The sequence below is a fragment of the Vespa mandarinia genome, chromosome 1, assembly GCF_050613455.1.
Source record: "Vespa mandarinia isolate Hongniang chromosome 1, ASM5061345v1, whole genome shotgun sequence".
Taxonomy (NCBI): Eukaryota; Metazoa; Arthropoda; class Insecta; order Hymenoptera; family Vespidae; genus Vespa; species Vespa mandarinia.
The window spans coordinates 13263383-13287415 of NC_140810.1; the positions used below are offsets into that span (position 1 = coordinate 13263383).

Here is a 24033-nt window from a genome sequence, read left to right on the forward strand (position 1 = left end):
CTTTCTCGATCTTCCAACAGAATTCTGCTGTCAACGCTGTTTTTCTTTTTCTTTTTCTTTTTCTTTTGAGAGAGAGAGAGAGAGAGAGAGAGAGAGAGAGAGAGAGAGAGAGGGACAGAAAAAGAATCATGAATAAATGAACCTGTCGAAAGCAGTTTCTATTCGTCTTCATTTAGCTGCGAAGAAAAAAAATAAGAGAGAAAGAGAGAGAGAGAGAGAGAGAGAGAGAGAGAGAGACAAAAAAAGAAAAAAACAGAGGGAGATTAATTCGAATGATTAAGAATAATTAAGAAAAAATAATATATATATATATATATATATATATATATATATATATTATTTCCCTCTGAGGAAACATCCCTCGAGATATCTCGAAGACTTTCTCACAGAATCCGTCCAGACATCCTGTCAGTTCATCATAGCTCGTGACGTCAGTGTTGCTCTTGCAACGATGTAATGCAAAGCATCGATGCACGTGTGTCAAAAGAGAGAAAGAGAAAAAGAGAAAGAGAAAAAGAGAAAGAGAAAGAGAAAGAGAGGGGGAGAGCGGGAAAATTTTTCTACAAGACTATGAGAGAAGACCAGTTCCTGCAGCAAAGAGAAAGAGAGTGAGAAAGTGAGAAAGAAAGAGAGAGAGAGAGAGAGAGAGAGAGAGAGAGGGGGAGAGAGAGAGGCTGGTTTTCGAAAAGAAGATGTCAAGGAGGACGACGGCCATTAATTTTAATATTCGAGAAACAACGAGAAGATTGAACTCTCTCTCTCTCTCTTTTTCTTTCATAAATAATGAAAAAATATTGCCCGATAAAAATCGACCTTCGATCATTATTCGCATTTGCCAAGGCGACAGATAATAGCTTATCTAAAAACATGAAGGAAGGAAGAAGAGTCTTATGGATTAAGGTTGGCTAGTCTATTTATCTTTCTTTTCCCAACAACTAATATAAGTGACGATGGTTCACGACGATATAAAACCAAGACGATAGTTCTGGGTCAACGCGATACGTATAAACCACGAATCGGAACGACTATATAATGATTTAACATACGATAGAAAAAGAAAGAGAGATAGATGGAGAGAAAGAGAAAGAGAAAGAGAAAAAAAGAGAGAGAGAGAAAGATAGATAGAAAAGACGCATTAGACTTCATAATAATGGGGATCGCAGTTAAGTGGGTTGAATTCCTATCGACTCTCGATCCCGTTTGCGTCACGCTACTTCGATTATGTGATTTAACGCACGATGAAATTACCGGAATTTTTTTCATTATTACATTGTTTTTCTATTTCTGTAACCCCTTTGTAATTTTTCAATTAATTCCATTAAATTTACGACATTAGATAAAATTAGATAAAATAATTATTTAATAGAAATTATTCGTCTCTCAATGGAATAAAAACATTCTAACTTTGGGAAATGCAAAAAAAAAATAAAAGAAAAAAAAAGAGAAAGAAAAGGAAAAAAGAGAGAAATTAGACAACTAACAAACCTTTCATATAATTCAATTCAGAAAATTCATTAATAGTCAATAGGAAAAATTTATTATGAGATAATTTTTATCATTGATAAGAAAATTCCCTTCATTCAGTAAAATAAATTATACAATTTAATTTCGATTGAAAAAAAAAAAAAAAAAACAACAGGTGAAAAAATTGTACTTTAGAATTACGTAAATGTAATGAAGTATTACGTTCAATAAGTAACAAGTGGACGAAGAATTAACTAACTAACTAACTTACTAACTAACTAACTAACTAACTAACTAACTAACTAACTAACTAACTAACTAACTAACTAACTAACTAACTAACTAACGAATAAACGAACGGAAGGAGAAAGACGGAAGAAAAAGAACGTACCAGTGGACTCATGGATCGTTCTACTTATCTTCGGCTTGTATAGCGGCGAATGGCCGCTTAGTTAACCCACAAAAAAAAGTCTACCTAGCGGTTGGATAGGAGAGCGTGCAGCCTTGCTGAAATATAACGAGCGCGCGAGTTGCATCGAAGGTGGCTGGCTCGTTATTGGAATCATTCCAGTTCTCTCTCTATATATATATAATATATATATGTAAGAACATACACTAACACGTAAGTTGGTACTTAGTTACACGAGAGTAAGCGAGAGAAAAAGTGGTACCTTTTTGTCCTTTTTTTCCTTCCATCTTTTTCTTTTTCTACTTCTTTCCCTTCTCTCTCTCTCTCTCTCTCTCTCTCTTTTTCTCTCTCTCTTTTCCTCTTCTTCGTTATGTGTAACACGTCACGTGTTATGCGCTTATGCTCCCATCTTGCTAATAACATAATGCTCCATGGTAATTTAATGTCTTATTCGTAAAGTGAGTCGCTACATCGAGTTAAATTGCTCCTCGTTACCGACGAATTTAGTATTGCATGCATATGCATATGTCTATCTATCTATTTATATACATATTTTCTTTTTATTTATTTATATTTATATATGAATATATATAAGTACACACATGCGTGTGTACTTACGACATTCGACATATTCTCGGCTCACGTAATTACATCGTGAAGAACGAGGACGACGAAAATCAGGTGGGATTAGAGAGAAGAACGAAGAAAATCGCTTCCTTGACGATAACGTCAACGACCACGACGACAACGGCAAAGGAAATGGAACGCATACGATACTTGTCTTTCGTCCTTGAGATAGCGTTGAGTTTGGTGAATATCGATCAAACGCAGCGATTATTGCCACTTGCTGACTCACAAGAACGCTTTGAATTAACAACGACGATAAAGATTTACACATTGTCAATTCGAATATTCTTTTAAGATAACTCCTAAAGCTTGTTCTTTTTTTCTTTTTCTTTTTTCTTTTTTTCTTTTTTTTTTTTTCGTTTTGAAATTCTTCAACATACATATTTCTAATCTACGATCTTACAGATATCTCAAGATTCTCCGATTTTATCATTTGTAATTCCATTTTTTTTTTCTTTTCTTTTCTTTTTTCTTTTTTCTTTTCTTACATTCTATAATTCTTTTCGAAATAATACGACTTATATCTATCTTTCTTTTTCTCTCTTTTTCTATTCCATACACGCGAGACCAGAGTCAGCTGTTACTCTACCATTTGACTCAACCGCCATCAAAATGTATCGACTATCTCCTTTCAAGATCTTCCTTCTTTTTACTACACTGCCCTTCTTTTCCCTTCGATCCTATTCACTTCACGATTCTTGATTCCTCGAATCTTAGCAATTTCGTTTTCGATTCTCTTCACGTTCTCATAATTTCAAAAAAAGAAAAAAAGAAAAAAATAACAATGAATATGTTTTAACGTTAACAACTTTAACATACTTATCTTATCCTCGTAACTAAATATAAAACATAATGTTTTTCATTATTTCTTATATAAATGGGCTTAAGTTTTCTCTCTTTGTCTTTGATTTTATAAGAACGTAAAGAAAAAAAAAACACCCGTTATAATCTCCCCCCTCTCTCTTTATCTATCTATCTCTCTCTTAAATAGAGAGAAAGAGAAACGGGAGACCATTTCCTGTCTACATAACGCATGCGCACACATATACACGCATACATATTTACGTTATTCCCATCAGCTGTTCGACGACGCACGCTCGAGGATCCTCTTCGTATAAAATGAATTTGGACGTTCCTTCTCGAATGTATTTCTCTCTTTCTCTCTCCCTCTCCCTCCCTCCCTCTTGCTCTCTCTTTCTTACGTTCCCCCTTTATCATGTATCTCCTCTATCATTATCAACCCAATGACCTGGCATGCAAGATGTTTCCCATCTACAGAGTTAAACCAATCATCCGAGAGTACAGTCAATGAAAGAAAATTTGGTCGGAAGCTATTTTGTTCTGTGTGTATTATCATTTGAGAACGATGACCGATAATTTTTGAATGTTTTTGTACAAGATCACATCACGTGTGTCTTCTATATTCGTTCTTAATTACTCTTGCGGACTTTTTAATCGTCTTTCGTTTAGGAGACACATTGTGTACTCGTAAATGTCACTATTTTTTAGACGATATATTTACCACACACACACACACACACATACACATACACACACACACACACACACATATATATATATATAACGTAATATGTCGACAGATAGATATGTATATATAAAAAGAAAGGAGACGCAGAAACAAGAAAGAAAAGTTCCCGACGGGTCGTTTAATTCGTTCCAAGAGGATACTTTCTCCTTCCATCTCTTGTGATCTCGGCAACGTACCAACGAACTTTCTTCGCACTTTTTCTCCTTGGTCGACGAACAAGACGAGGGCGTCTAATTGCGCCCACTTGAGAGACTCGCAGACTCCTTGTCAAGCGTCTCTAATTAATTTGTGTATGTATATACGCAACGATGAAAGCAAGAAAGAAAGAAAGAAAGAAAGAAAGAAAGAAAGAAAGAAAGAAAGAGAGAGAGGGGAGGGGGAGGGAGAGAGAGAGACAAGTAACGCACGTGCTCGAGAAGAATCATGTCCGGCTCTAAGTGCTAGAAAGCTTGAGAAAAAGCATAGTTGACGTGATATCTTGTCGAGGAATTCTCGAATACAAAACATTGTTTCAAAAAGAAGACCTGAAACAATAAATAATATTGCACTTAATAATCAAGGAAAAGAAAAAAGAAAAAAAAAGAAAAAAAAGGAGAAAATAAATGAAGAATTTATCAACGTTTTGTCGACTAATTAGAAATTCTAATCGTATATATATATATATATATATATATATGTATAGAATGTCGATTTAAGGTTTCCATAAGAGCATATGTAATTTCGAATTTACACGGTCAGCTATTTTTTAATTTCTTTTTTTTTTCAATTTTATTTTACTTTATCGACGGAAACTTCATTTCCATAGTTCGTCATATTTTTGTAATTATTTTATTTTTTATAATTATTGCAATATCTCGCTTATACTATTAATATTTTTATATTTAATTACTATTAATACACATTACTATTAATACATTTATTATTAATTTTATATACTAATATATAAACAATATTTTACAATGTGAAAATATTATTTCATTACTTATATCAGTATAATTATACTATTACATTTTATATATATATATACATTTTATATATATATATATATATTACATATATATATATTACATATTATATATATATTATATATATATATATATACATGTATATATATTAATATAAATGATACTATAACTTTTTCATTACATAATATTGTTTCGTAGATCCCGAAGAAAATTCGAGTTATGGAGAATTAATAAGTAAATTAAAAAAAAAAAAAAACAAAGAAACAAAAAACAAAAAACAAAAAATAAAAAGAATTAGAAAAGAAAAATCGCGTACATTCGTGGAGATAATTTTTCAAGAACACTTTCAACTCGTTAGAAAATCTATTAGATACACCTAATCGAGAATGGAGCGCTCTTCCATACGAGAGAGTCCACGGTGGATCTTGTAGATCCTGGATCGCGCTTACTTAGAGATGTCGGACGCTCACGACTCCGACGAAACATTTTCACAACCGCTTTTCCCTCGACAAGAAGACTGGTTGCTACCTTGGTCGGTCTGCCGATCTGTCGGTCGGTCGGTCGGTCGGTCGGTTGGTCGGTCGTTTAGTCGGTCGTTCGATCGATCGTTGAATCGGAGTTGAACCCGGTTCGACGTGCTATTCTACGTGCGATTCTCTTCTCTACAATCTTCTTCTTCAGATCTTCTATCCTTTTCTTTACTGACTACCTAGAAATCCGGCTTAAAGGGGTCGCGACAAAACGATTGTCGATAGGATCGGAGAAAAAATGATGGATAAACGTTGGGAAAATGTTTGCGTGTCTCTTATCGTTTTACGGATAGCTATGTATCTATGTATATAACATAATGAGAAGAAGATGATGAAGAAGAAGAAGAAGAAAAAAGGAGAAGTTTATTGTTATGCAAGAAGAAAGTTGGGGGACAGAAGAATCAACGTTCGAAAAATAAAAATGAAAAGAAGATAAAAAAGAAAAGAATAAAGATAAATAAGAAAAATAATAAACAAAATAATGATAATAATCGAAAGACGATGAAACTTCTAGAGAGAGAGAGAGAGAGAGAGAGAGAGAGAGAGGAAGAGAGAGGGAGAGAAGATTCCTAAAACGAGTCAAGAATATTATGATAAATACAACGAAGTACTCGACTTGAAAAGGCTCTCGTGAACGTAAATCGATTACTTTACGAAGTTTTGCTTATTCTCATTTGAAACTCGCAAACCTAAAGTATACTTATATACATATACATATGTATATATATATATATATATATATATGCATCGTATAACGGATATTTTTATCTATAACTGGGACTGATAAGGAGCAATTCTTACGAGAGATAAAATTCTCCCTTGCATCCTCCTCTTCCTTCTCTCATTTCCTTCTTCGTATCACATCGACACTCGACTTTGTCAATCGAGTACATAAATATGAACATATATATATATATATATATATTTATATCATATATATTATCATATATATATATATATATATATATATATATATGAATGTATGTTATGTATGTAGAATATCATTTATCGAGAATAGGATGTTTTAGAACCGAAGGAAGGGACGAAAACGCGTGCCCAATGTATCCGTGATTTATAGTCTTAAATGGTAAATGGCACGCGAGAAGCTCGAACGCGCTCGAATCCCAAATACGTGTAAAAGAAGACCGTCGAGCGTTTAGTGAAAGGCAGAGATCGAGTCGTTTGTGGCCGAGATTCGAATCGAGCGACAACGAACCTACCCTAAGTCACGACGACGATCGTCGACGTGCGTTTAACCTATTCGAGCGGAACACCTCGCATATATTCTACGTACACACATGTGCACGTGCGTATGTATATATATATACATATATATATATATATGTACATATATATATGTGTATGTATGTATGTACATATGTGTATATGTTTATATATACATAAACAGTATATATAAATTACGATGGCCGAAGCAAAGAAGTACAACATAACACATAGTTTACGTACAAACAAACAAACATACACAGAGAGACATATGTGCAGTGTACATTCATATCTTTGATAGAAATCGATAAGAGATATCTCGATCTGCTTTATCGATTACTTTTCTCGAAAACAAGACTCTCTCATATTGGATTTTGGAAGAAGACACGATCGACTGTTAATAATTTCCTGATCGTGAAAGGAGAATGTGATCGTGCAAGATTATTATTATTATTATTATTATTATTATTATTATTATTATTATTATTATTATTATTATTATTATTATTATTATTATTATTATTATTATTATTATTATTATTATTGCCAATCGGGATGAAAGAATTTCGTTTCGGTAATCATAATCGATTCTAGACTTTCGATCGATCGCCTTCCAATTCATGGATCATTATGATCCGTATTACTACGATTCGAGGAATTCGAATTAATACACGACTAAATGAATGGAATTAATGTACGTGAGATAAATACTGATAGAATGGTCGAAATAATATTTCGATATGGTTATACATTTTAAATATCTTTTTAGATAATTCAAACTTTATTCTTTTGTACTTGCTTACGTGTCATTTAAAGAGAAATCTTCTTCGTATGCTGACTAATACGGTGAAGATCCTCTTGCTCTAATTTTTCTTTTAATAGAAAGAGAGAGAGAGAGAGAGAAATTCTCTAAGGATTATTCCCTTTAAACGTGTAATACTAGCATGGGCGGTATTTCTCAGGAGGTTTCATATCAAAAGGGCTCATCTTTCCCTCTCTTTCTCTCCCTCTCTCTCTCTCTCTCTCTCTCTCTTTCTCTCTCTCTCTCTTTCTCTCCCGCTCTTTCTGAAGACGTTCAAAGGAAGTATACGATCAAATAGGGTAGAAGCGTATCTATATGCGCATCTTAATCCCCAGTCGTAGCTAGTTTTCATCAATGGCACTTGTGGAGCGTGGTTAATTCCACAGTATGCTTTAATTTTCTATCCTATTTACAACATCGGAATACCTTACCTAAGTATTTAAGTCTGAGGAAACTAGTAATCGACAATTAAATACGTTGGATTATCTATTGTATAAATTATTATACAAATAATCGAGTTTCAATCCTTTCAAAATTCAACCTTGAATTGATTGATCGATTGATGGAGTGCAAAAGCGAAAAAAAAAAAAAAAGATAAGGAAAGAAAAAAAGGCAAAAAGAAAAAAAACAGAGAGAGAGAGAGAGAGAGAGAGAGAGAGAGAACAAAAAATATAAAAAAAAAATTTTAAAGAGAAAAAGAAATAAATTCAATCGAGGAAGTTTCAATCGTACTATACAATCGAATCTCTACGATGAGAAATATCCATATCTCGTTTGGGATCCTCCTCTCTTCGGCAGCATCCTCGCACCTTGAAATCCAGTTTTATCGGCACTCCTCGGGCATATACATGTCGAAAGTGTGAAGCGTGTGTCACCATTTGCGTACGACGCTCGTGTGGCGCGTCTGTTTCTTTCTCTCTTTCTCTCTTTATCTCTCTCTCTCTCTCTCTCTCTCTCTCTCTCTCTCTCTCTCTCTCTCTCTCTTTCTTTCGTGGGGTTCTTAAGGGGGTCCCATGAACTATTTACGGAGACGCCATGTCCCTCATACTGTCACAAAGACTTCTTTTATACTCTCTCACTCTCACTCTCTCTCTCTCTCTCTCTCTCTCTCTCTCTCTCTCTCTCTCTGTCTCTCACATTCTTTTTCTCTCTTTCTCTTTCTTTTTCTCTTTCTCTATCACTCTTGCTACTATTCGCATTCCGCGAAAAATCATCAGAGACGAAAGAGGGAAGGTAGAAAAGGACATGGTGACGAATCAACGTCTTCAGAAGAAGAGAAAGAGAGAAGATAGGGAGACCGGAAAAAAAAGAAACGCTCGAGATGAAACAAGGATATCTAAGCTTCGATGAGAGAGAAAGAGAGAGAGAGAGACAGAGAGAGAGGAGGGCTTTTAAGAACACCCTTCGACCCTGGAATTGGAGCACACGCAGTAATGCTCTGAAGCAAATCTAGTATCTTCTCTCTCTCTCTCTCTCTCTTTCTCTCTCTCTCTCTGTTTCTCTTTTTCTTTCTTTCTCTTTTCTCTCCTTTTTATTTCGATACGAGAATCTTCGAAAATCATTTCACCAACTATATATCATCGCTCGTAGAAAAAAAAAAATAAATTTGCTTCTATTACGAATTTCCGCTCGATTAGATGTCCGATATAACTCGCACTATTAGAAACGAGGAATCGAAAGTTTCATTCTCGTAAAGCGTTGTTCCATCGTGAGAAAGTTACTGATTTATTGAGAAGAGATTCAACTTCTTTTTTTTTTCTTTTACTTTCATCTTTTTCATTTATTTTTTTTTTCCTACTCTCTTTCTTCTTCTTTTTCTTCAGAAATCGAAAATCGAAACACTTATTTTTTCTCTTATCGTTTTTCTATCGCAAAAGATTACAATTTGTTTGTATAGGTGTACTCGCGCGTGTTGTGTGTATTTTCATACGTATGTACATATTATCGCGATGAATGAAGCTGATGATAAATTATGCAAATTTAACGCGACACGTGCCTCTCCATGGTTTCTGAGTAAGAAGGTTTGTGTCGACAAGCAATAAAACGAAATCGATCGATTCGATGAAAGAGAGATTTTTAATTTTTCTACGAGTTTTATTGCTAACGTTATCGCAACGTCAATAGCTAATATATCTCGATGGATCGAATTCTTTTTTCTTCGATTCTTCGTCGTTTTGTTGCGAAACAACTTGCTCATCTCGCAAGTTTTTTTTTCTTTCTTTTTTTTTTTTTTCTTTTTTTTTCATTATATTCTTTTCTTTCTTCTTTTTTCTTTTTTTATTTTATCCTTTTTTTTTCCTCCGTTCAACCCATCAGAACTTACAACGTTCTAGCTCAGTTGTTACAAGCATCCGTTAGAAAGTAAAGAAACCTATGGATTTCTTCTTACGAATCGTTCGTACCTCTACGATTTATGATACGCTCCTTTGGTTGCCAGCAAAAACAGGTAATCTCGTTGAAAGAACAAAATCAAGCAAACCATCCAACTAGTTTTACAAAGTACTCAATACTCTTCTTTTACATTGAAATACGTATTGGGGAAACATTAAAATTGGAGAATATAAAATATATATAAAGATATTTATTATCCTGATGAATTATTTTTAATTTTTCTTTAAAAAAAAAAAAGAAAAAAAGATTTGATTAACTTTCCTATACAATTGTTGATTTATTTTCTCGTAATAAAAAATATATGATATATCGTCGATTTGTTTCCTTCGCCAAGAACTAAAGAAGAAGTAGAAGAAAAAAAGAAAAGAGAGAGAGAGAGAGAGAGAGGGAGAGAATTAGATAGAAATTTATTGTATAACGAAGTCGAAGGTGCTACCAAGTGGGAAATCTAAGGTCGATCGGAGATCACCCGTTAGAAGTGAAAGGGTTGGCTAGTATTAATCGTATCTGCGGGGTGAAAAGGCAGGTATATAGTGGCGGTAAGTAAAACCAGCACGGCTTTACCTACTAATAGGCTCAACTCACCTGCTTTCCTTTTACTGTATCTTGACCTGCGCGGTAAAACGATGGTATTTAGGTACTCCACTTTTGCTACGAAATTAAACGATTCTAATAAGATTTCTTAACGTTTATGGTCATTTGGTACATTGGTACTTCAACCGGAAATTGTCTATCTTGTGTCATTTGCTTTTTGTTAGAATCAACCATTAAAGCAAATTGGCGCGTGGGACGATAACTTTTCGAATTACCTTTGTTATCGGTATGATTCATTATTTGTGTATTCGAATAGCAGACGTTTCAAACTAAATCGTAACTCTAGAATCTAGGGAATAAAATTACTGCTGGACAATCATCGACTGAAATATATCTTACAGAGATAATATCCGCTTAGAATTAATACAACTCGAATGTTCACTGGTAAATTGATCTTATGCAGAAATCTTATGCATCTTATGTATCTAAGAGATTACATATATCCGATATAACTTACAAAAATTATATATAAAAGTATTTTCAAACAAATAAAGATATTATAGAATATATAAAATATTATTAATTGTTTTCGACAAAGATACGAAGTAATTTTTTATTGTTCTAAATACAAAACGTCAATAAATAATTATCCTATTTCTAATAGATAATAATCCTTTATCGGTTATTCATAATAGAATACAAATTTATACTTAAATTTATACTTTTATTCACGCGCATATATAATACATAATATTTTTATCATAAAGAAAAAAATTTAATCAATCTCAACAATGTCAATTAGTATAATCGATAAAATATTATGAAGTATGTCAAAATTAGGAATATCATTTGCAAACAATATTACCACCGCGTACCGACACAAGAAAAACGTATAGTATAGCTTGCAAAATTTACAAAAAAAAAAAAAAAAAAAAAGAAAAAAAAGAAAAAACAGAAAAAAAATAATAAAAAAATAAAAAAATAATATAAAAAATTCTAATTTCATTAATAAACAAAAAAAGAGAAAAAAAGATCTAAAAATAGTGAAAAAGTCATGATAAAAAAAAGAGTCGAGATCCCTGACATTAAGAGAACGATTGGTAATATCGGGATAGGTGTCAGGGCTACTATGTAAGTACTTCGATACAGGGAGTAAAAAAAAAAGGAAAAAAAAAAGAGAAGGGGACCAAGGAACAAGGAGAAATAAGGAAAAAAAAAGAAAATAAAAGAAAAGAAAAACGAAAAAAAGGACGTCTCCCGACGCGAGAACCACCGCGTCGAGAGACATTTCCCGCTTGTCACCTCCACTCGTCGCCTCGTTTTCACGTCCAGCTTGCCTCCTGCCCTCCCCCTGACCGCTGGATAACCGCATAAAAGTATCCCGTTACCACGGTAGCCCAGATACCGGATTACGGAGTACGAATTGTCAATCGTGTGCGACGAACGAGACGAGACTTTAAAAGGCCTTTCAAAGGTTCTCATGAGAGAAAAAGAGAGAGAAAGAGAAGATAAGCGATTACGATCAAAGGATATCATCTTGAACCATTTGGAAAATCAACGGAATTTGTGAAAGGGAAGGTTCTTAAAAACATTGACGTAAGAGGGTCGGAAAACATATTCATTGAATAGTATGATATTTAAATGTCAAAGTAGCAGGATCGTCTTCTAACTAAGGGTTAAAGTACTTACACGTCACGGATAAAATAAAAGTTAAAAGAATATCGTTTGAGATTAGGATCGAAGATTAGAATGGATTCGATTCTAATTATACGAATCTCTCTCTCTCTCTCTCTCTCTCTCTTTCTTTCTCTCTCTCTCTCTTTCTCTCTCTCTTTCTTTCTCTTTCTCTTTCTCTTTCTCTTTCTTTCTCTCTCTCTCTCTCTCTCATTACTATCTCATATCTGTGATATCAGTAACAATAATAGAAAAATTCAAAGAAGAAACGAGAATAGTCGTTGTTGAGTTAGAAGTCGATAAGACTTTGTAATGTCGTAATAACTAAGATCGAATGAATCACGGGGTCGGTAATGTCAGGATCGGTAAATCTCAGTGAACGGAGAGTTTACATACAATTTTCCTTCTCTTTCTTTCTCTCTTCGGCGTATCAAAATTATAGTGTGTATTGTTTGAACTATGTTTGTGGTATCACTGAATAACTTTAAATGTTGTCTTCGTCATTTAAATATTCTAATATAATTTCTATACTTTCTTTTTTATTTCTTAACTTTCAAATTATTAAATCATTATTATTGAATAATTTTTATACATAATAATTGCTAAAATAATAATTTAACTACATGAATTTATACTAATTAACTTAATTCAATTAATCATTTTATTGTGAATTGGTAAAATGAGTCATTTATGTTTGATATATTTTTGTTGACACTCACATCAATGGATACATTCACGTCGTCTATATTATTTAAAATAATTTCGAAGCTCTTTTTCTTCCTTAAAATTTATTAATTAGTAATTAAGTCTTAACTATTACATGAATTAATAATAATTAAATCAATTCTATTATGAATTGATAAAATGAGTTACTTATATTTACGGGGTTACATATATCTAGATGAATTTAAAAAAAAAGGCAAATTTTTATAATTTTTTGCATCTTATTTATATTATTAATGAAAAATTATTAAATATGAATGAGTGTGTAATATGAAGAATATTTTCCATTGAAAAACTTAAAACAATCCATTATCTTCTTGTTATTGTCGATATCGAACCAAACGAAGTCGTTTCATACAGCTCCAACAATATCTCCTCAAAGTATTATCAGAATGAAAAAGAAAAGATAAAGTAAAGAACCAAAAAAATCAGTACTTCATAAAGGACTTGTAAGATTTTCATTTAACAAAAAAAAAATATGAGTGATTGAATTTTCCATGAGATTTTTGATAAAAAAAATAGTTTTTTAATGACTAAAAGGTAAGAAACAAATATTATGGCCTGAAAAACAAATGAAATGAGAAATAATCATTCACCAAATTTCATTCAAATCGATTCAATAATTTTTAAAATATCATTTCCCATAGATTTGTAAAATAAATATTTTCGAGATAACAACGTTAAAAGTTTAAGATAAATGTTATGTCGAACTCGTTAGGATCAATTTCGAACGGCTGTATCTTCGTGAATTTTAAGAATTTGCCCAATGAAATTATCACATAATATTTTTCTGTAAGGATAATAATATCATTAAATAAAAAAATATTTTTCTGTAAAATAAATTTTTGAAAACTTTCTAGGTGTACGCAAATTCCTCAACGTTTTTAAATTAACTGGTTGGATTCTTTAAAATGGTATCCCTATTATTTAAGATATCATTTTTAAATCTCTCTTTTCTACTTCTAACAACGTCTATGTTATAATTTTCATATACTTAACCATTTAATAATTTTTTCTATTTTTTTTTTTTTTTACGGATGAACGTGTAACATATCCAAGATCGACGAACTCCTTGGCATTTCGGCCTTTCGAATCCTCATTATGTCAAAGAATGTTAAGCGTTCTCCAAAGTGATATAGGTAAGTACGCGGTTCTCGGTCTCGCCATTTCTTTTTGAAATGAATATACCATGGCTATCGTATTCTATCCCGTTGCGGTTGTCAATCAGGATATCCGCGTGCGGTTAGAAATTAATTGTGCTCAGATAAAGCGAAAGTACATAGATAAAATAAAATAACAGGCGGTCGAAAGATTAGGTTAATAAACCGCAACGAGATTGAATAACAAAATTGTTATCCATGATATACGGGATACATGGACATACATGGACATTTATTACACTAACGCATTCTTCCGAAATTCTCTTGTACCAAATCATTTAATAATACATAATCATTTCAATTACTTCGACTTATTCTTTATAAATCAAAGAGAAAGTAAAAGAAACGTTATTACAATTTCACTCGAAATTAATTACTTTTTCATTTGTGACATTTCTACCTTTTCTCAACGAACAAATTATTGGGAAAATGTAATGAAAAAAGATGTCGAGAGAAAGCATGTTATATTCGTTCTCTATCTTCTTTTCTCTCTCTCTCTCTCTTTCTTTCTCTCTCTCTCTCTCTCTCTCTTTCTCTCTCTCTCTCTCTCTTTCTCTCTCTCTTTCTCTCTCTCTCTTTCTCTCTTTCTGTCTCTCTCGCTCGAACATCAATAAATGTACGTATACGTATATACGGTACATATACGCACGCTCCAATCGATCTCACTTGAATAGCCCGAGCGTTTCATCGATCGAATATTTGGCATATAGAATCTCACAGAAATCCAAGATATTCCTATACAAACCTTCCATCTATTAAATAAAAGAGATAACTGAAAAAAGGGAAATAAGGGAAAGAGAAGGCGGATCGAAAGAGACAAGTGATGGATCCAAAAAAAAAAAAGAAAAAATAAGGAACGGAAACTCACCCCTTATCTTGGTTTCCTGTCGATCGAGGGGCGTTATGCGCGGGTGGTTCTGCTGTCCCGGCTTCTTCAGCAGAACACCCACCACCTGTGGCGCCATCATCATCTCCACCGCCTTTTGTTTCTTCTCACTTTACTCTATCGGCTCCTCCCTTCTTCTTCTTCTTCTTCTTCTTCCTCCTCGCCTCCTCCGCCACCACCCCCACCACCACCACCGCCACCACCACCACCACCCCCCGAAAAACAAAAAATTACCCGTTCAGTCAATAGTCCACATTGTCTTTTAAATGCCTCCACACGATGGATAACAAAATTCAAGCGAGACTGAATCACGTTTAATAATAACGAATTAATTAACACACACATACACGGGTCACGAAATCGTTGCTATGGCGCCTCTAACCTCGAAAAATTTCATACGATTTAACTTCCCCACCAAACCATCATCACCTCCTCCTCCTCCTCCTTCTTCTTCCTTTTTCTTCTTTCTTCGTCGAAATAGCAGAGTACACGTAAAGAGAGAGAAAAAGATAAAATAATGATGAAGGTGAAGGGGGGAAGGTGACGACGTTCGTTATTGGTCGAGGCGACGGTTCGACGATCGAGAAGGCGCCGTTCAGTTTTTGCACTGTGTCTTTCCTTCGCTTTATAATATTATCGTTCTATGAGATTATTTGAAACTCGACAATAATAAGATATATATGTACGTATCTTCTACGTTTCGATTTCGATTATCATCATCATCATTATTATTATTGTTGTTATTGTTATTATTGTTGTTGTTGTTGTTGTTATTATTATTATACTATTATTACGTTGTCTTCGTTAGAAGACAAGAAAAAATGCATTCTCCTTCTTATATTATCAACTTCCACGAAACTAACAATAAGAGTTTAGTTCCTCGAAATTTCCTTGATCGGTCGTTTAGAAGATTCACTATTTGTTATGTTTTGGCAATGTAATCGTCCCGAATGTGAATCCCGAGAGAGAGATAAGAAAGTCTGTGTTTCTACGGTCTTTCTCTTCCTTCGTATTTATTAATTATCTTCTTTCTTTCTATCTTTATCTCCCTCCCTCTCTCCCTCTTTCTCTCTCTCTCTCTAACTTCCTCTCTTCCTCGTTGAGATAGAATATATATTTTCGATATTCAGATGCACGAGAAACGTTCGTCACTGTTTACACAGGTGATACGAATGCACTACTATTAGCTTTCTACTAACACAAACATATATACATATAAACATATATACATATATATATATATGCATGTATACTTTTATATTGTTAGGAGGATTAATAGGAGAAACGTTTAACACATCACTATCACACTCCCACCTCATGAAATAATCGTGAGTCTTTGCACGAACCCCGTTGACATGTTTCGAACGTTAAATTGAAACACGAGAACCGTTTGATCGCGTGGCATCGAACAAATAATAAACAATAACATTAAACAACCAAACCGGCGCGCGTCCGCCGAACGACTGACTATGACTGACAAACGCTCGAGGCCCGGAGTGCATCGTGCCTACCCCTACCACCGCTCCTCGCGCCTCTCTACTGTCTATCCCCACTATTAAACAGCGTAGCTGCGCAGCTACTCTCCCTATTACCCTACGGATCGTTTACCGTGTTTACGCGCATCCCTTACCAGCCTAACGAGTAAAAAAACAGAGATTCTCTTGCCTCTTTCTTTTTCTAATCATTCTTTTTCTATTCTTTTTCTTTTTTTTCCCTTATCTTTTTCTTTCTTTAATTTATTCTCTTTTTTTTTTTCTTTAAAGCATTGTAATATCCATGAAATTAAATTACATGTTTATAAGCTGTTATAAAAGAGATATGATTACAGAGAAAACAATATTGAAGTTTTAAGTATAACAAAAATGATTTTCTATTATTTGCGTGTAAAATTAAAAAGGATAATTTATTTTTATTCATTATATTCATTATCGTTATTCTTTTTTTTCTATTTTTTTGTTTTTTTTTTTTTTTTTTTTTATACTAACGATCTAACGTTAGTTAATGTTATTCTGGATGAATTCTTTTTATTTTTTATATACATCATGGATTAATAAATCAATTGATACTAATAATTTTGTTTATGGTTCAGATGATTCTTGACAAATATAATTAATGGAAAAGCGAAGATTTTTTTTTTTTTAGAGAAATATATTTTTTGTACCGTTTACGAAGACTTGCTCGTTGCCCAAAAACTAGTCAAGCTGATACGAGGAAAATGGACGAGATAAAAATGGTATTTATGGTGTGTTTCACTTTTTTCTTCTTTTGCTTCTTTCTTTTTCTCGGAAGCACTTTGTACACGAGCCAGTTAACTTACGTCAGAATCATCAATTTTTCGATTACTTCCACGTCTCGAAATCGTGATATATCATTGTACTCTCTCTCTCTCTGTCTCTCTCTCCCTCTCTCTTTTTACCATTACATCCATTTTTATTTACCCCCAAAGCAGAAAAGTAACTCCTCTCAAATGGATGTTTACCGATATTTACACAGAAGCTGTCCGCAAGCTGCGATGCAATTTTTCCATCCGATTAATCGCCAGAACCGTTTTTCTTTTTTATCCGTCGAGCATAAATGGGTTACACCCCGTATACTTTTCCCCTTTCATACGAAAATACTTCAACGTATTACATGTCCCTTAATAGGAATATGAGTCAATAATCGAAAATGTTTTTAGAATCTAAGTTTAATATTTTAACCAGGTAGATACATATATTTACATAATAAAATTATATATATATATATAATTTATATATATATATATATATATATATATATCCATCATTGATTCGAAATGTTTTTTGATTCTATCGAATTCTTGATAAGTAAAAGATATTTAAACTTTAGCGTGCGATAAGATTATATAGAACCATGGTCACGGTTCTTCATAGAAACTGGTATTACTGATGTTGGTAAGCGAAGGAAACGGCGAAATCGTTCCATTAAGATGAAATACCGAGGGAACCTGTAACGGTAATAGCGTTGGTTAATAGTATTAGCGATCGTAATGGTATTAGACGGTGAACGCTTGTATGCGTTCGCATGCTGCAGGATACAGGATATACGTGATCAAGCTGTGACGTTAAATCGTTTCGAGATCTATGACGACAATGCAAAAATGAAAAAAATTCAGTGACACACTTTCACTCTCCATCTACGATTACTATATACTCGCCACGTGATTCGTATCATTGACTGCTTAAAGTGCATATAAAATAAGGAATAGAAAAATTCGAATAGTAATGTTTCCTTATTGTTGTAATAATAATAATAATAATAATAATAATAATAATAGTAATAATAATAATAATGACGACGATGATGATGATGATGATGATGATGATGAAGATGATAATGATGATGATGATGATAAAAATAATAATAATGATCATAATTCGATTTCTCTTCGTTTCGATAAAATACATTTATGATATACTACATTACCCTATGTATGTTTGTGTAAGCTTGTGTATGTTTTTTATATAGGTGAAACGAGAAGAAAGTCACTAAACTTCGAGTAAAACGAATCGCATGTTTTGGGTTAAAGCAAGGAAAATTTCTAAGCAATGGCAATAAAAGTTTTGCTAGTTCCAACGACTAAATAGTCGGTACGTTTCATAGAAACATTATGGGGTGCATTTCTTTATCTCATCCCACAGACTATTATAAACCTTCGAAAGCTGTCACGATTCTCTGTCTGTTACTTTTCTTTTTTTGTCATCATGGGATTGTGCTACGGCGACGACATATTAGCAGGACCATTCTAACCTTGAATTATAAGGGGAAAACGGAAGAAGAATAAAGAAGAATATAAGATGATAGAAAGAGGAGCCTATTTTATTGCGGGGATTGGTGAATATGGGACAGGTGAAAAAATAGGACCACGCGTGTATGTGTGCGTGTGTGTGTGTGTGTGTATCGATACCGATATCAAGCTTCCTTGTTTGAATAGTTTTTTTTCATACTTCTATCCTTCTTTTTTTTTTCTTTTTTTTTTTTTTTTTATAAGAATGATTGAAATTATTTACCATTGAGATTAATTGAAAAATAGACGTTGAATGATCAAAATGTAAATTTTGGATTAGTAAATTTTTTATGTATAGGGAATTAATTTCTCCGATATTGTCACTATTTAGGTCAACCGAAATTTGTAAAAAAGATTAAGAAAAAAAAAATGCTTGATCTAATCAGATTTATCCAATATCAATAAATCTTTGCGAAAGAGACGAGAAGAGTCGGTAGACTTTATTTACGATCGATCGCGCTCGAAGGTAGCGTGCCATTCGGTCGAGTGCGTCCAAACGAGATATTATAAACGAACGATGCACTGATCCATGTCGAGAGAACTTGTGTATGTATTGTCGAACAATGCTCTATAGACGTCTCCAATGTCAGTAATGATAGTCGTTTAATATCAATATTCCGAAGGCGTTCAACGACGACACAGAAATGCCGAGAGTTTAAACTTGATCGAAACCTATGCGAGAATCGATACCTCGAGTATTATAACCCGAACAAAATATTATATTTCACGAATTTATATCTCTCTATCTTCGCATGAACGAACGTGTGATATTTCTGTTATCTCTCTTCTGTGTATAAAATATGGATTTATTTGTCGATAAAAAAAAAAAAAAAAAAAAAAAGAAATTAAAAAAAATTATAAAAAAAGAAATATGTATGAAAAAGAGATAGATACATAGATAGATACAGAGAGAGGGAGAGAGAGAGAGGGAAGGAGAGAGAGAGAGAGAGAATGGAAGATAAAATAACGAAGTTTTAAAAAGAGCTTCACTTTTATCTTTCACAAGCCAGACGTAGCATAGCGCGGATGAAATGACTTTTTCGAGGTATGCAATGCGCCAGAGTTCTCCCTGTTGGAGCTCCTGAAAATATCTCGACTGAGAGGAACGAGACGCCGGGCTGATTCTCGAATGCAAAAAGACGAGTCTTTCGACCGAAATAAAATTCGCCTCTCTACCATTGGCTCTCGGGTCTCGTTGCAAAATGTAGAACGCGTTGCAACGTGAGTACCTACGATCTTCGTAAAATTATCGTCGGCCGACCTGGTAATTTTGTTTGAAGCGATAAAAAAGAAAAAAAAACAAAATAAAGAGAGAGAGAGAGAGAGAGAGAGAGAGAGAGAGACAGAAAAAGGAAGGGGAAAAAATGTAAAATACGGAACGAATGAATGATAAAAGAGCAAGGAAATTTACGATCGAACTTCATTTTCTGCACTTACGATGCTTTCTCCCTTCAGTTAAAAAAAAATCTCTTTCTTTGATCCGACAATCCAGTAAAAGAGAGTCGCATGAATTTTAAAAGCAATGTTTTATAATATTCGATGCGGGCCAGTTTGTTGAACGTCTCATCGGGATGGTTTCTGAGTCACGAGTTGTATTCGCTCAACGTTAGTCACGAACAATTTAATTAGAATTATCTGCCGGTTAAAAGAGGAGGAGGAAAATACGAGCGAAGAAAATGTTCGAATCGATTTATTTTTTTTCGTTTGATAGTATTCGCGTTATATGGTAAAAAGATGTTGTATTAATGAATTTAACATATTTATCCAAAGAAACTTCTTCTTTAATTCTTACTTCATAATTTTGATGAAATTAAATGAAGATAAAAATTATATGGATAAAAGTTAAATAAATTTCTTTCTTTTCTTATTTTTTTTTCTTTTTTTTTTTTCTTTTTTTTTTAATTATTATAAAATTATATTTCAATTATATCTGAAAGATATAATAAAATTATATTCAACAATATCTCTAAATTGAATCTATAAAATATTTTTGAATTGAATCTGTAAAATGAGATATTTAAAAAAAATATAAAAAAAATTTATGTCTCGAAATTATATTTAAAATAGAAATTAATTTAACATCATATTTACTAAAATGGAGAAGACGATAAGGTTTTCGAATACTAGAAAGTAGGTGAACAAAAAATATCTTCCAAATTCCGGAAGTTCTCTCGTAGAATGTGCGGCAAACGATAAGGGCCAATTCGAACGAACGATTTTGCGGCATGAGCCGCACGGCAAAGTGCCAGACAACTTTTACTTTCACCTTTAAGGAAACGTACGGGCTCGTTACGGCAAGCTAACTTTATGCCACGATTATAATGCGCTGATTAATTTCGAAATCTTTTATAGAACTCACACATTTCCTTCGTTTTTTCTTTTACATGATTTCTTATTTCTCTCTTTCATTCTTTCTTTCTTTCTTTATTTTTCCTTTTTTCTTCTTTTCTTTCCCTTTAATTCAATGCGAGACGAATTTTTTTTCACGATCGATACTCGTTTTAGGAACGCACAAAAATTCTTCCAAGGTTCCATATGAAAAGTGGAATTTCATAAACGTTCTCTCCTAAACTCTTGTCCCGTCGCAAAGAAAATCCAAATTTAGACGGTTGCTTACGTGCCGTCTGTAAAACGACGTTAAGTCGTTGTTACGACCCTCGAACGATTTGCCCCCTCCCCCATAAAAAACAATATTTTTAAATTAAGATACGATTAAATAGTTGCAAATTGAAAATGCAATTTAACGTTTGAAACTGAAACGAATGAAATTTTCAATAGAGAAGAATTAATATTGAGATCGATCGATTATCTCTGTGATATCGATACTTTGTGATTTAATGAAAACAATTTTCGTTAAAAGCTTCCTACAAGAAATATTTCGCGGAAATGTTTACAAATATTCTATTGTTCGACGAAGACAACGAAGTTTGAAGTTTGAAAAACGCCGAGAGAAACACAACCTGTTAAAAACGTAGAGGAAACGTACATACGTAAACAACTTATCAGTGGAACTTTGTAACATCCTGCGGGATAAGAGTATCGAGGCTATCCTAAAAGGATGACAGGAAAAAGTCTTGATAAGTGAAGAGAAGCCGAGAACGATTTCTGCAAACAACTTTCGGACAAAGTGACTCAACGTTGGCGTCGACGTTACACTCGCATCGATTGGCGTCTTATGCATTTTAGGAATGCGAGAGAAAGGAGAAAGAGAAACATAGAGAGATAGATAGAAAAAAGAAAGAAAGAAAGAGAGAGAGAGAGAGAGAGAGAGAGAGAGATAAAAAAAAAGAGAGAGAAGGAGAGAGAGAGAGAGAGAGAGTTAGAAAAGAGAGAATTTTAACGTTTCCTTCCTAGTAAGCCGCAAGCATCATTTTACAATAATGTACATGTGTATGCACGTTTAAATGATGTACACAATCAAACGAACATGTCCGTTCGATATGACGATTACACTTATACTTGTTACTTATTGTTGATGCTTTCACTGCCATTCTATAGCCAGGAATCACGCGAGTTCAGGACGCGCACCTTTCTCAACGTTTTCGTGACATAACCATGAATAATCGCATGGAAAGCAAACTCTTCACTCTTCTTTTTTATTTCTGTTTTTTTTTTTTTTTCATTTTTCTTTTTTTCTAATCTGACCGACATCCCATTTGAATAAAATCATTTTCATGTGTATTATATCTATTACTCTATAAAAAAAAAAGTTTTCAATTTTCTCTTCACGATACATGTATATATAATACTTGGTTTATTTATATAATATAATATATATATATATATATATATATATATATAAAAGAAGTGAAAAGAATTCATTAATAAAAAATAAAGATATAACAATTGTTATAATACGTTAATAATTCCAGGTGAACTTCGACATTAATAAAAAGTGACGAACATTGTGTTAATTATCGCGCGACATATCTTCATTTGTCCAATCAAGCGAAAATGATTTAAAAGACAAGTTAATGGCGTAGTTTCTCTTTCGCGAATGATGAACCCACGCGCTTTATATTCGTTTCTTCCTCTGTCTGTCTGTCTCTTTCTCTCTCTCTCTCTCTCTCTTTCTCTCATTTTTTCTTTCTCTATCTGCCTTTTTGTCTGCAATAAGAAGGAAGGTAATTTCTGTCATTGTTTACGTTGGCAAAAAATGGTCAATGAATCATAAGACTGACAATCGATTTTCTAATGTATTGCTTAACGTTTGCACTTTGATAAGTTTCTAAATTTAATCAATTTTTTGTATTCGATATTTCAAATCAATCGTGCCATTTAAATGATCGGTCATTTATCAATGTTTATTAGTAATTAAATTTGTTCATTATAATTAAATACTCGATTGTTTTTTAATGAATGAAAAATGTTCGTCATCGTGAATTTTTTAATCACTGTACCGAGATTTCCTACCTTATCGGCAATTTCTCTGTTCCGTAAGAAATGTCAGATATCAATATATGTTATCGACTGAACATATTATCCGGTGTATTACCATAATCTAAGAATTCTCAAGTGCTGACATCAAACCTTTAAAAGGGAAATAATCTTATCGCACGTGTTTGATAGTTAACATTTAAATTTAAATTGTTTTTAAGTTTTAACTTTCGAGTATTTAAATTAATCAGATAACATTGAAGAAAATTTATTTCTATGTTTTAGTTCGTAAGAAAAAAAAAAAAAAAAAAAAAAACAAGAAAAAAAATGAAAAAAGAAAAAAGTATTATGAATAACATTTTAAATTGAATTTCAATAGGTTACAGATATCATGATTTATTCTGAATGAAATATATGCCCTGAGACGAACGAACACGTTTAGATTCTTCGATCTAACAACTATTAATACATATATATATATATACACACACACATACACACACTATTATAGTATATTGGAGAACGATATAGCCTGAATCGAAAGTAGCGCCGCAAATAATTTTCAATTTAATCTGGTTTCATGAACCATTGTGGATAGCAAGAACGTGTAAATTACATCGCCTTGAGTTTTCGCCATTGGTGAAATAACGTTGGGGTTGATTAATGTCATCCCGTAAAAGGGAAACAATTCCTTTCTGCATTGTCCGATACCGACGTGCCGGCCGGCTTGAATGTGCTGGCCGGCGTGGCGATGCAATGGCGGACATTGTTACGTTATAAAAGGAAATCGATGCTCAAACAGCGGGAAGTTTCTCATCAGTCTGTTAATTAAACGTTAATAGAAAGAACAAGACGTTGGTTAGTCGACAATATGCCAAATAATACCAATTGCCTTTAAATACGAAAAAAGGAT

The 24033-nt window shown here is 33.1% G+C and overlaps 1 protein-coding gene across 1 annotated transcript in view; it reads right to left on the minus strand.

The window, feature by feature from the left end:
- The window catches only part of LOC118447671 (uncharacterized), a 41558-nt gene extending 26434 nt beyond the window's left edge, over positions 1–15124 (minus strand). Inside the window, exon 1 of the mRNA XM_035879882.2 lies at positions 14921–15124. Coding sequence (XP_035735775.1) covers positions 14921–15023 — 103 coding nt within the window. The 5' untranslated portion in view covers positions 15024–15124. The remainder of the gene's footprint in view (positions 1–14920) is intronic.
- Positions 15125–24033: the final 8909 nt, after the last annotated feature.